The sequence below is a fragment of the Ceratotherium simum genome, chromosome 39 (assembly GCF_057802395.1).
Source record: "Ceratotherium simum simum isolate JZ-2026a chromosome 39, ASM5780239v1, whole genome shotgun sequence".
In the NCBI taxonomy this organism is placed as follows: Eukaryota; Metazoa; Chordata; class Mammalia; order Perissodactyla; family Rhinocerotidae; genus Ceratotherium; species Ceratotherium simum.
Genome location: NC_141938.1, coordinates 6,676,436 through 6,690,896, shown reverse-complemented (window position 1 = coordinate 6,690,896; position 14,461 = coordinate 6,676,436). Strand labels below are relative to the sequence as shown.

Genomic DNA, 14,461 nt, shown 5'->3' with positions numbered 1-14,461 from the left:
TGCAAATACATTAGAAAGCAGTACCCAAAAATCATTATAAAATGCCCTCACCTTGCTGACCAAACTTCCAAATATCTCATAACTCAGTGAAGACATTATAATGTAGATGAGGAAGTCTTCAGAGCTGAGCCATGATGAAAACACCATTATATGAAATGAGTATAACATAGCAGAAATTCTACTTACAGTCACTGGAAAAGCAATGAAACTTTATGACAACAAAACCACCACATAAAATTCAGGAGTCAGGGGCTGGCCCAGTGGTGCAAGCAGTTAAGTGCTCGTGCTCCGCTGCGGCGGCCCACGGTTTGCCAGTTTGGATCCTGGGCGTGCACTGACGCACCGCTTGGCAAGCCATGCTGTGGAGGCTTCCCATATAAAGTGGAGGAAGATGGACACAGATGTTAGCCCAGGGCCAGTCTTCCTCAGGAAAAAGAGGAGGATTGGCACATGTTAGCACAGGGCTGATCTTCCTCACAAAAAAAAAAAAAAAATTCAGGAGTCAGGCACTTTTATGAGAATAAGACACACAGAAGGGTAATCTCATTTTCATGTCATTTATTTAAATTTCTCCTCTAGTATGGATTCTCTTGGATACAATAAACGAAGAAAGTTCCTGAAAGCTTTCCAAAATTCCTCACATTCATAGTTTAGCCCTCCAGTGCGTATTTTATGAGTCTCTGAAGGGATGTATATTTACCAAAAATCATTCCTGCATTTTTACATTCATATGGCTTCTTTCCAGGGTGGGTTTTCACATGTAGAGTAAGATTTGTAAAATGGGTACACCATTTCCCATGGACCCTACAATCACAATTTCTCTCCAGTGTGAAGTATCATTTTTACTAAAGGTTGAAAACCAAAATACACACACATGTGCACACACACACATACATACAAGGTATTCTCATATTTCTAACATTCATAATTTTTTGCCTCTGTGAGATTATCAAAAAATATTAATGGATGAGCCGGAAGTAAAGCTTTCCCACATACCTTACCTTCCTAGGGTTTCTCTCCACTGCATGGCTTATTAACACCTGACCACTTTTTACCATTTCTTACATTCGTGAGTCTTCTTGCACACAAAGCTGTCAGGAATCTCTGAAGGCTTTCTCAGATTTCTTATATCTATAGAGCATCTCTCCACTGTGAGTTCTTAAATGTTAAGTTCTTATAAGATAGGAGAAGCAAGTATAGGTCTTCCTATATCCTTTACATTCATAGAGTTTTATGCCAGTACAATGTCTTATGTGGATAGTAAGCCCTCAACAATAAGTAAAGATTTTACCACATTCCCTACATACAGATGGTTTTTCCCCAGTGTAAGTTATCATGTGCTATTAAAACATGTGAAATATTTTAAGGCTGTATCTCATTCTTACCTTCACATGGCTTTTGCAGTAACTTCAGATGCATAAAATCAAACTTAGGACAACAAAAACAAAAAGGCTTACCCACATGCCTTACAACCAGAAGGTTTTTCTCTCAAGTGTGAGTTCTTACACATTCTGTAAGCTATGAACAATTACTGCTCTCCCATATACCTTATACAAATGCGAATTCTCCCCTGGGGTATGTTCTCACATATCATGTAAGGATGAAAATTGAGTAAAGCCTTCTCACATTCTTTAATTTCATAAGGTCTTTATCCAGATGAGTTTAGATGTGAATACTAAGGTCTGAGATCATTTACAGGTTTTTTTCACATGCCTTAGTTCTCAGATGTTTAGCAAGTGCTGAAGATTGAGTGAAAGTTTTCTCACATTCCTTACATTTGTATGGTTTCTCTCCAGTGTGAGTTCTCATGTGAATATTAAGGCATGTGGAGTATCTAAAGGTTTTCCCACATTCTTGACATTTATACGGCTTTTCTCCAGTGTGCGTTCGCATGTGCATATTAAGGTTTGTGGAACGGGCAAAGGCTTTCCCACATTCTTTACATTCATACGCCTTTTCTCCAGTGTGAGTTCTTAAATGTGTAGTAAGGCCTGAAGACTGAGTGAAGGCTTTCCCACATTGCTTGCATTCATATGGCTTCTCTCCAGTATGTGTTCTTAGGTGTTGATTAAGCATTGAAGAATTATTAAAGGCTTTCCCACATTCCTTACAGATGTAGGGTTTTTCTCCAGTGTGTGTTCGCATGTGTAAGACAAGCCCTGAGGAACGAGTAAAACTTTTCCCACACTCCTTACAGAGATATGGCTTCTCTCCACTGTGAATTCTTATGTGTTTTGTAAGATAAGAAGAATGAATAAAGGCTTTTCCACATTCCTTACATTCGTAAGGTTTTTCTCCAGTGTGAATTCGTATGTGTAAAATAAGTCCTGTGGATCGAGTAAAGGCTTTCCCACATTCCATACATACATAGGGCTTGTTTCCACTGTGAATTCTTATATGGTCTGCAAGGTATGAGGAATGAGTGAAGGCTTTCCCACATTCTTTACATTCATATGGTTTTTCGCCAGTGTGGTGGCTTGTATGTACCTTAAGGGATGACTGATCAACAAAAGTTCTCCGACAATCTTTGCGTTCACAAAGTTTCCCTGGTGTCTGAGTTTTCTTGTGCCCAGTAAGATCTGAAAGCTGACCGGAGGCTTTTTCATCTTGAACACACTCAGAAGGTCTCTCCCCAACATGGATTTCCTTGAACAAAGTAGGAATAAAGTTTTTTTTGAAGGCTTTTCTATTCTGATTATCCTTAGAAGTTTTCTGTCTAAGGTGAACCATAAGAAACGAGTGTTCACCAAATATTTTTCCACACAGGTTAGAGCCATATTGTTCCACTCCAGAACTGCTTCTCTCCTGTTAAGATATAAATGCTAATTAAAGACTTTTTCACATTCATTATAAAAATAGAATTTCCCCCCATCACAACTGTTACGCATTAGAAACATTACCATAACTGAATTTTTTTCCATTTCCATTAAGTGTACAGAGTTTCTGCCCTGTTTTTGAGTTGAATTTTGAGTTGAATAAGCTGGCTATAAGGCCAGGACCCTGTACTATATTCTCCACCCTTACAAAGCATCTTAAGAGATTTTTTTCTGATAATCATTTAGACTAAATTGTGTTTCAAAAACTGGATATCAGAGTTACACATGTGTGGACATTCATTTGTGAGATCTCTGAGGAGAAACAGGTTTGAAGTAAGTTTAGAATACTCCTCAACTTCTTGATATTCAGAATCTCTTCATAGACTCTGCTTTCTGCTGTAGGTACATAGCATTTATCTCATATAATTCTCATGGATTTTAGGTTTCTAGTCCTGATGTGGAGGAACAAAATTGCTTCTTGGAGATCTTACCAATTGCATTCCATTTGACGTTTTTTCCACAGAAATATCTTGAAGGTGTGTGGAAACTTTGGTTTTCACTTGCAAATCCAATTCTGAAATAAAGTGGAAAAATTTGAGTTTGGGGGAAAATTTGGAGATAAAATTGTTTCAAAGCATATGGCACAGAGAATGACATCACAAGATATGGTAGATAGGGGACTCTAGTGCTCTTGCACACCAGAAAACAACTAATAAGCTTACAAAAACTATCAGAATCAACTCTTGCAGAATTTGGAATCTAGTCAAAAACGTACAACCAAGGGAACACTTAAGGAAGAAAGAAGAGGCTGTATTTCACCAAGAGAGTGCTGTGGCATTTTAACTTTCTGCCTACCATCCACACTTTCCAGATCAGCTGCAGCCACGAGAGATGGCAGGATGTACTACTTGAGCAAATTGCTAGTGTCAGAAGGAGCAATATGGACCTTGTTCTCAAAGAACTGCCCATTGTGTGTTTCGATCTGCCTGGCAGCTTCCTCAAGTATCAGTGCAAGGGCTTCCCTTAATTTCACCAACTCAGAGTTCCCAGGAGTGAGGCAGCACCCCAGGTAGCATCTGCTGAAAGCATATACAGGGGAAGTATTGGCCACAGCAGCCTGAGGAAGGGGGAAAATGGTTGCGACAAACAGTAGACAGACTGAAAAGTCTTGGAAGGAACAAGTGGGGAATGTTATATGCAAGTGAATAAGGGCTTTTATTTTTTTTTATTTTTTTGTGTGTGAGGAATATCAGCCCTGAGCTAACATTCATGCCAATCCTCCTCTTTTTGCTGAGGAAGACTGGCCCTGGGCTAACATCCGTGCCCATCTTCCTTCACTTTATATGGGGATGCCACCACAGCATGGCTTGACAAGCGGTGCGTTGGTGCATCGGTGCGCACCCAGGATCCGAACCCAGGCCGCCAGCAGTGGAGTGAGCGCACTTAACCGCTACACCATGAGGCCAGCCCCGAATAAGGGCTTTTAAAAACTCAAGCACTGACCGGGGAATCAAGAAGTCCACAAGCATGCTCAGACAGGCCAGAGGACCGAAAGCTTTCATCTGCCCAGTTTTCCTTCAGCATCCACTCAAGCAGGAAAGAAAGGCTAAGAAAAAGTTGTAGGGGCCAGCCCAGTGGTGCAAGCGGTTAAGTGCGTGCGCTCTGCTGCAGCAGTCCGGGGTTCGCAGGTTTGGATCCCGGGCATGCACCAACGCACCGCTTGTCAAGCCATACTGTGGCGGCGTCCCACATAAAGTGGAGGAAGATGGGCACGGATGTTAGCCCAGGGCCAGTCTTCCTCAGCAAAAAGAGGAGGATTGACAGATGTTAGCATAGGGCTGACCTTCCTCACAAAAAAATAAATTAATTAATCAAATTAAATTTAAAAAAAGATAAAATTATATAAAAAATAAAAAAAAGAAAAAGTTGTAAACAGCCTGGCTAAGCACTGAAGGAGTAGCCCAGTCCACAGCCAACTGACAAATACTAAAAGAGAGTATTTTATTTTCTTTCCTTGGCTCCAGACATTGAAGGAATTTCTGTCACTCAAAGGTGACCACCAAGCTAACAAAACACAGATTTCAGGGGCTACACTAAAAAGAATGCAGAATATACAAAAATAATTGACAAAAGTCACTCAACAGACATCAGCAATCCATGACAGGGAGCAACAGCAAAGCCCAGGGAGAGAGGAGAATCAGATTTTACTATTGCCACATTATTATATCTAAAATTTACATTTTAAAATAAAACTCTAAGGAACAAGGAAAAAAATTAATAGAAACTGTCCCTGAAAGCCAAGGCATTGGACTTACTAGATAAAGACTTAAAACAATTTGTTTAAACACACCCAAAGAGCTCATGGAAACCATGGACAAAGAACTAAACGAAACCAGGAGAATGATGTCTCACCAAAGAGAGATTATCAATAAAAAAGATAGAAAGTACAAAAAGAACCAAATAAAATTCTGGAGCTGAAAAGTACAATATTAAACATGTGGAACAGGACAGACATATACACGAATGGACTAGAACTGAGCATCTAGAAATAAACCCGTACATCTAGGATCAACAGACTGTCAACAAGCATGCCATAACTATTGTCTCTTCAACACATAATGCTGGGATAGCTAGATATCCACATGCAAAAGAATCAAATAAGAAAGCTACTTCAGGGGCCAGCCCCGTGGCATAGCGGTTAAGTGCGTGCACTCTGCTGCTGGTGGCCGGGTTCAGATCCCGGGAGCGCACCGACGCACCGCTCATCAGGTCATGCTGTGGCAGGGTCACACATAAAGTAGAGGAAGATGGGCATGGATGTTAGCCCAGGGCCAGTCTTCCTCAGCAAAAAGAGGAGGATTGGCATGGATGTTAGCTTAGGGCTGATCTTCCTCACAAAAAAAAAAAAAAAGAAAGCTACTTCACCCCATATACACAAATTAACTCAAAATGAGAAAAACCTAACATAAAAGCTAAAACTATAAAACATTTAGACAAAAACATGGGGGTAAATCTTCATGACCTTGGATTTGACAATATCCAATATTTCTATCTTATTAGATAGAAATATTATTAGATATTAGATGGAATCTTATTATTCTTAGATATGACACCAAAAGCACCCAAGAAAACAATAGATAAACTGGATGTCATCAAAATTAAAAATGTTTGTGCATCAAAGAACACTATTTTAAAAAAGTGAAAGGACAACCTAAAGAGTGGGAGGAAAATTTGGCAAATCATGTATCTGATAAGAGTCCACTATTAAAAGTACATAAAGAACTCCTACACTTCAACAACAAGAAGACAAACAACCCAATGTAAAAAATGGGCAAAGGACTTGAATCAGCATTTTTCCAAAGAAGATACAGAAATAGCCAACAAGCACATGAAAAGATGCTCAACATCATTTGTTTTAGGGAAATGCAAATCAAAACCACAATAAGATACCACTTCATATCTGCTAGAAGTGTTAGTATTTAAAAAAAACAGGGCCGGCCCGGTGGCTTAGTGGTTAAGTGCGTGCGCTCCGCTGCTGGCAGCCCGAGTTCGGATCCTGGGCACACACCGATGCACCACTTCTCCGGCCATGCTGAGGCAGCATCCCACATACAGCAACTAGAAGGATGTGCAGCTATGACATACAACTATCCACTGGGGCTTTGGGGGAAAAATAAATAAATAAATAAATAAATAAATAAATAAATAAAAAAGAGGGGACAGCCTGGTGGCATAGTGGTTAACTACGCATGCTCTGGTTTGGTGGCACAGGATTCATGGGTTCGGATCCCGGGCATGGACATACGCAACGCTCATCAAGCCATGCTGTGGCAGCATCCCACATACAAAATAGAGAAAGATGGGCACAGATGTTAGTCACGGCCAATCTTCCTCACCAAAAAAAAAAAGAAAATAAGTGTTGGCAAGGATGTGGAGTAACTGGAACTCTTCTAAATTGCTGATGGGAATGTAATATGGTACGGCCTCTGTGTAAAATGGTTTAGTAATCCTCAACAAGCCAAATATAAAACGACCATACAACCCAACAATTCTATTTCTAGTTATGTACCCCAAAGAGTTGAAAGCAAGTATTCAAACATTTGCACATAAATGTTCATAGCAGCAGTATTTATTCACAATTGCCAAAGGTGAAAAAAAAAGTCCATCAAAGGATAACTGGATAAACAAAATGTGAGAGTCGTGAAATTGAATATCATTCAGCCATAAAAAGGAATGAAGGATACATACTCCAACATGGATGAACCTTAAAACATCGTGCTAAGTGAAAGAAGCCAGGCACAAAAAGCTCACATTTTGTATGATTCCATTCATAGGATATACACAGAATAGGTAAATCCAGAGACGGAAAGCAGATTAGTGGTTGCAGGGATTGGGAGTGGTGTCAAGAGGGACTGACTGCTTAATGGGTACAGGGTTTCCTTTTGAGGTGACAGAAATATTTTGGAACTAAAATGAGCTGATGGTTGCATAACACTGTGAATGTACTCAATACCAATGAATTATACTCACTAAAATCGTGAATTTATGTGTATTTTACCTCAAAATAAAAAGCATATGGCACATGTGTATATCTAAATATGAAGGAACCATTATAAAATGGTGAAACAAAACAAAAAGATGGACCACAAAGAGTTTGGCTGTGTTAGGAGTTTGGCAATGATAAGGGTCTGGTGCCAAAACTGTAGGCAATTTACGAAACATAATACTCTGGAAAACTAGGCTGACGGTAAACAAAAAAGACGACAATCAGAAAAACAAGATAGGAGGGTATTGTAAAAAGAGCTACCTACAAGTAATGAAATTTTCAAATAAGCCAGACAGATCTTTCTGAATGAACAAAAAAAGGTTGAGATCAATGGAAATTTAAAGGTATAGGGGAGTTGAAGGTTCCTGAGGAAACGCAGAAACCAAATGGCGTCAGCCTTCTCAGAAAGAATATGTCTTTAAAAGTTTGCAAAGTGACATGTCCCAAGGTACAGCCCCTTTCCCAGGCTCTTCATAAAACCTATCTGCTTGTGAACTCACCCCGCAGAACTCCTCTCGCTCCCGTCCTCATCTCTTCTGTGCCTTCCAATCCAGGATTGACATCACGTTTGCATGATCTGTACCCTGCTCAAGGGAAAAGTACATAAAGAGGACCTCACAAGACATGGAAAACATATCCTTGAATCAGGAACCAACACTTTAGCCTTCAGGGTGTCTGAAGATGCTCAAGTCTAACTTTACAAGCAGCAAAGTGATCAAGCAAAATTTCAAATAAATGCAATAAAACTATTTAAAAGGAACAAAAATCCGGGGCCAGCCCAGTGGTGTAGCGGTTAAGTTTGCGTGTTCCGCTTTGGCGGCCTGGAGTTCGCTTCAGAGCCTGGGCACAAACCTATGCACCACTCATCATGCTGTGCTGAAGTGGTATCCCATATAGAAGAGCTACCACTCTACAACTATGATACACAACTATGTACTGGGGCTTTAGGGAGAAAAAAGAAAAAAAAAAGAGGAAGATTGGCAACAGATGTTAGCACAGGGCCAATCTGCCTCAAAAAAAAAATTTTAATTAAATTAAAAAATAAAAGGAACAAAAACTAAAGCAAATTCCCTCTCTGTGCCCTCAAGTGACTGGAGGTGTCAAAGACCTGAAAACCATGGCCAACCCTACACACATTTAAAGTCTTAAGGTTTTTAGTCCCTCAAGGAAATACAGTCGTTTATTTAAACAGATCTTCATTTTCATGGGGAATCTTCTAGAAGTAAGGCCCATGAGGCCAGGGCTATGTCTGTCTTGTTCACCACAGTATTCCCATTTGACAGCAAAGGTACTTAAGAAACATTCATTTCATAGAGGGCTCAGTGAAGAAACGATGGCAGCCTTACCTAGTGTCATGAGATTCTGGTAATTCTCCAACATCACGTCTCTGTAGAGATCTCTCTGCGGTTGATCCAACAAAGTCCACTCCTCCTGGGTAAAGGCCACAGCCACATCCTCGAAGGTCACTAAGTGCTAAACCATCAAACACATGCTGGCTTCAGCTAAGTACCATCTTCTTTGATGTTCTCAGAACGAGGGACTGAAGAAGGTAGACCAGAAGCCTACAGTACTCCTGGGCCTAGACCTGTCTCCTCTTTAGCTAGATAGACAATGCCTGGTGATCCATCCAGGCAATCCTGACTGGATCGCATCCAGTCACAAGGATTTATCTTATCATAACTCTACTGTGGGCTCTTCTTGTTTTATTCCTCCTCTATTTATAGGCGGCAGTTAGCAATGAACATTATGCAGCACTCAGTAAAATCTATTAACAAATGAATTATTTCCACAGTGACACACAAATTGTGAGATTAGATATCTCACATATCCTTCATAACCTTCCTGAAGATCTGTCACAACACTCAACAAAACAATAAGCCACAAAGCATGATTGAGAATCAGAAAAAATTAATAAATATTGAGAAAAAAGAATCATATCCAGTGTAATCTCTGTATATTCAGAGACGGCACGGGTCCTGGAAAAGTTCACCTGGAACTCATTTCCTAAGCAGAGCCATTAATTGCTTTAAGAAGCTTGGGGACATCAAAAGGAGACACCTGATGGAAACAAGCATGACGTTTTGAAGAAAGATCAACTTTCCACTTGCCTGAGAAGAATCCATCAGTAACCCAGCCAGCATCCTTGTCTCGATTTGCCTCTTATGAAGACGGAAAGGGTCTCAAAAAAGATGACCTCAGAGAGAAGGAGAATGGCATGAACTTCAAAGGCAATCCAAGCTATGACATGCAGCTATCTACTGGGGCTTTGGGGGAAAAAATAAATAAATAAAATTATAAAAAAAAAAAAAAAAAAAAAAAAAAAGGCAATCCAATTCCAACAATCACGTGCCTATAAGCTGTTCCACCCCATGCAGAGAACATGCCAAAAACACACAACTTCCGTAATATGACGAAGTGCCCTGAGTTACCCGGAGCAAGAAAGTGGTTTTCCAGATTTTGCTACCTATGAGAAACAGGTTAAAAATTCCATCTGAGAGTTACACAAATTAAAGTGCAGAGAATTAGAGCTGTCTGACAGAGACAATAAAATTCATGAACATTTTATCCCCCAAAAAGCACACACACACATTCTTGCAGCCCAAATCCCAGGGACCTGACATACGCACTCTGGCCACTTCAATCCCTCTTATCAGGCCCACTGCACAATTGCTCAGCACCTGAGCACCGCATCTGCCATTTGTGAAGGAACTACACGAAGTAAACGATTTGAAAAGAAGCATCAACAAGGACTCACCATACATTTGAGTCAGATCCTGTGAATCTGAAAATGAGAGTTCCCAGAAGGTTCCAACTTGCTCAGAAGATCACTTCAGAGAAGCTTCTGAGTTTAAATTAAGAGGTTGATCTCGATTTCTCTTCGTATACTAGAGTGTCTGGGTAACTGGTTCGCAACATCAATCATCAAGCAACAGACAATTTTCCTTAGTCGTCAATCATCAATAGTCACCCATTTCTCTACAGATAAAACATGTGACAGCCATTAAAAACTGTCCAATACTACTCCACGCAAATGTTAATAATAATTGCCATTTACTAAGCATCCATTAGAAGTTCTACATATATAAACTCCTTTAGTTGTCCTAACTCTCCAAATTGGGTATTAATACTGTTATTTAATTACTGAGAAAACTAAAGTTTAGACAGGATTGGTAACTGGCCCAACATTACCAGTTAGGAAACATGAACCAGGACCAGGACTAGACATAGGTTAGTGTGTCAAGAGCCTGATATCCTCTGGTTGCTGTTATTCCTGACATGACCAGAATTCAGTCTGGACCCTCTGCTAGGCATAATGAAGAGGATAAATACAAAAGGTTTTATGAAACCAGAAGTCTCCCTGGGTACTCCCTGCTAGAGCAGGGAGTTGGACTTGGCACCTTTGCCTCCCTCATCTCTTATTCCTTTACTCAATCAGCAAACATTTAATAAGGGCCTTCCTGGGCCGGCCCCGTGGCTTAGCGGTTAAGTGCGCGCACTCCGCTACTGGCAGCCCGGGTTTGGATCCCAGGCACACACCGATGCACCACTTCTCCGGCCATGCTGAGGCCACGTCCCACATACAGCAACTAGAAGGATGTGCAGCTATGACATACAACTATCTACTGGGGCTTTGGGGGAAAAAAAAAAAGTTCTAATAAGGGCCTTCCTTATGCCAGGTCAGGTACTAGGCACTAAGGAGGGCATAGTTCTTAGGGATCTCATGGTTCAATCAGGCAATGCAGGTAATAAACAAATAATTACCAGATGGTGATGAGCAGCACAGTTAAAAAAAGAATCAATCTCATTAAAGTATGAGGAGTACCACACATACACAAATATATTCCTGATACAAAGACAAGACTGGTTAGGGGCAAGATAAAGACAGAATAGAGAAATAACCACTTCAGAGGACTGTGATAATTGATACCTTACTTACTTAAATCATTAATGTTCCAATTTTGACCCAAAGACATTCAAACTTGAAAATGATTATTTTAGAAAAAACTCAAAATACATTTCTAATGCTGGCCACTCCAATAGGCTCTGAATCATGTCACTGTTTTCTTCTATGTTGAAATTGAAGCCTTTCCATGTTTTCTCACGGTTAACTACAAAGACTATTACATAAATATATTTTTCATTTTTTCACCTTTTTGTATTACTGATCAGTTCTACTTGCTTCCATTATGTATTGGTTTTACTTTTATTCATCCTTTCAGTATATTTTATTCTACTTCTGTATTTCTTGCTCAACCTTATGAAGTAGAATGCTTAGTTCCATTTCTTGAATTTTTTTATTGAATTACAGCATATATACAACGAAAGGAAGAAATCATGAATAAAAATCTCAACGAACTATCAAGAAATGAACAGCCTCAGGTAACCACCATTCAGATAAAGAAATAGAACATTTCCATATCCAGCATATTCCTTGTCTCTTTTCCAAATCACTAATTCCATGCCTCCCAATCTCAACCACTATCCTGACATCGAACACTCTAGGCTATTCTGCCTATTTTTGAAACTTAAAGAAACAGTATCAAACAGCATGCATTCTTTTGTCTGTCTTCTGTGTCATAATTCACTCAACATTATATTTGTGCGGTTCATCCAAGCTGCTGCCTCTCTCTACCTGTGGTTTGGACCTTCTCTTTGCTGAAGAGTATGCCATAGAAAACAAATGCCACAACTCATCCATTCTTCTCTTGTCCACTGGGTTATTTCCATTTTAGGGATACTTCCAATAATGATGCTATAGCTTTTATGTTTAATTGTTACACATGTGCATGCATTACTGGTGTGTGATCAACAGGTTATTTGATACTTTTTAAAAATGTGTTTCCACTAGCAGTGTATGCACATCTTAACCAACACATGGCACTGTCATTCTTTTTTAGTTTAACTTTTAACCATTCAGTGTGTAGTACTACCATACTGTGCTTTTAATCTGCATTTCCCTGGTTGCTAACGATATCAAGTGCCTTTTCATATATTTGTTATCCATTTGTATATGTACTTTCTTTATTGAAGAGCCTATCCAAACCTCTTGGTCATTCTTCTATTGAGTTTTCATTTTGGATATTAATCTGTACTAGTTATTATGTATATAACTCTTGGTTGTTACATGTGAGGCAATTAACCAAGTATTAAAGGGCAAATACCACGGCTGCAACTTACTTCAATCTCCTTACTCTCCAAGTTTATCATATACCCATGGAGAGAGATGTACAGATACAGGAGACATGCAAAATATTAACAAATGGTCAATGGACAACAAGGTAACATCTGAATAATATATCAAACTCCAATAACGGATGCCCCCAGCCAGAGCATTTCCGTCCAGTGCTCACCGGAAGGCACCGATCGCCAAGTCGGTGAGACGAAGAGGACGCTGGGGTCGTTTTCCAGAACAGCGTAAATGCTTTTCCTTTTGGAGAAACGACAAAGGCTGCTTTGGCAGCTTTCGAAGACAGGCGCACAGCGGCTGGAGGAAAGGCCCTGCCTCCACCGGGGACCCTAAGCCACGGCCCCGACTCGCGCGGGCGGAGAGGGCAGAGGCTCTCGGAGGAACCGCGGCGCCCGCAGGAAGCCTCGGGCGCGGGGTAGGGGCCGGGAGAAGGCGCCGCGACTCCTGGAGGCCGGAGAGGCCGGGACTGAGCGCAAGCGAGGACTCCCACAAAGGAGAAAACCTAGAGGAGCGCAAACTGAGACGCACACCCGCCACCACTTCCGCTTCCGGTTTCCGCACCGCGCTCAGCGTAAGGGGCGGAGCCTCAGGAGCTGCCGGATCAGGAAGACGTGAGGCGGAAATAGGGGCGGAGGGGAGCAGTGGCTGCTACTTCCACACGAGGAGGGTTGCGGTTGGACCTGGATCCAGAGCAGGCTCTTCAAGCCGACCAGGTCCGGAAGGCAACGCCCGGCTGGAGGACCGAGCGGAGCTCAGGGAACGGAGTTAGAAGCAGGACGGATGCGGAGGGCGGGGTTCGCGTCGTGGCCTGTTCCCAGGAGGGCGTGGTTCCGGCGGAGTCAGATCCAAGGCTTTGTGTACTGGCAGCAGGAAGCTCATCAAATGCTTTTCTACAGGCCTTTCTCCCTGTTTCTTCAGCAGATGCAACGATGTGCACGTTTACAAAGATAAGCCTGCTAGTCCGTAAAATGGTCTGTCCCCCTAATTCATACAGTCCGCTCTTTAGACCTTTAGTTTTGTTAGAGATATAATTTTCGTAGCATACAACTAACCCATTTAAAGTGTACCATTTAGTGGCCTTTAGTATATTCATAGAGTTGGGCATCCATCACCACAATCAATTTTAGTACATTTTCATAATCACGAAAAGAAACCCAGTACCCCCTTAGCCATAATCCCCCACCCCACCCCCCAGCCCAAGGCAACAACTAATCTACTTTTTGTCTCTGGATTTGCCTCTTCTTGACAGTTCATATAAATGGCATCATACGATATGTGGTCTTTTTGTCTGGCTTCTTTCACTTGCATAATATTTTCAAAGTTCCTTTGTGTGGTGGCATGTGTCATACTTAATTTCTTTTATTACTGAATAATATGCCATTATATGAATATATCACAATTTATCCATTCATTGGTTGATGGACATTGGCTTGTTTCCACTTTGTTGGCTATTATAAATAATACAGGGTACCTTTTAAGGAGTGATCAGAGGAAAGTACACATTCCCAAATACTTCTATCAATAAAAATGAAAGAATAATGAAAACTAAAATCCAAACTCAACAAAGCAAAAATAGAATATCAATGAAAAAATATGAAAAAGTTAAATAGGAACTTACACTACAAAAGAGTATCAAATCCAGATGAGTTGGTTTTGTTTGTTTGTTTGTAACAGCGTTGTCAAGATATAATTCACATACCATACACTTCACCCATTTAAAGTATGCATGTGGTAGTTCTTAAATTTGCAGAGTTGTGAGACTATCGCCACAAGCAGTTTTAGAACAATTTATTTATTGTCTCTATGGATGTGTCTATTCTGACCATTTCAAACAAGTTAAAAATACTATGTGGTCTTTTGAGACTAGTTTCTTTCATATAGCATAAAGTGTTTGAGGTTCATCTATGTTGT

The 14,461-nt window shown here is 40.6% G+C and overlaps 1 protein-coding gene across 3 annotated transcripts; it reads right to left on the bottom strand.

Annotated features, from left to right (window-relative positions):
• Positions 1-543: 543 nt before the first annotated feature.
• ZNF846 (zinc finger protein 846) lies at positions 544-13,060 on the bottom strand. 3 transcript variants are annotated; one of them, XM_087425497.1, is made up of 8 exons: positions 12,714-13,060; positions 10,118-10,338; positions 9,792-9,826; positions 9,471-9,556; positions 8,709-8,835; positions 7,863-7,946; positions 3,308-3,390; positions 544-2,805 (listed from the first exon to the last, which is right to left on the bottom strand). In XM_087425497.1, the coding sequence occupies exons 4-8, from the start codon at positions 9,501-9,503 to the stop codon at positions 1,693-1,695; spliced, it is 1,440 nt and encodes a 479-aa protein (XP_087281623.1). In that variant the 5' UTR covers positions 9,504-9,556; positions 9,792-9,826; positions 10,118-10,338; positions 12,714-13,060; the 3' UTR covers positions 544-1,692. The 3 variants fall into 3 exon arrangements, with proteins under 3 accessions (XP_087281623.1, XP_087281622.1, XP_087281624.1); XM_087425496.1 differs by lacking the exon at positions 9,792-9,826; XM_087425498.1 differs by lacking the exons at positions 9,471-9,556; positions 9,792-9,826.
• Between the last annotated feature and the right edge of the window lie 1,401 nt (positions 13,061-14,461).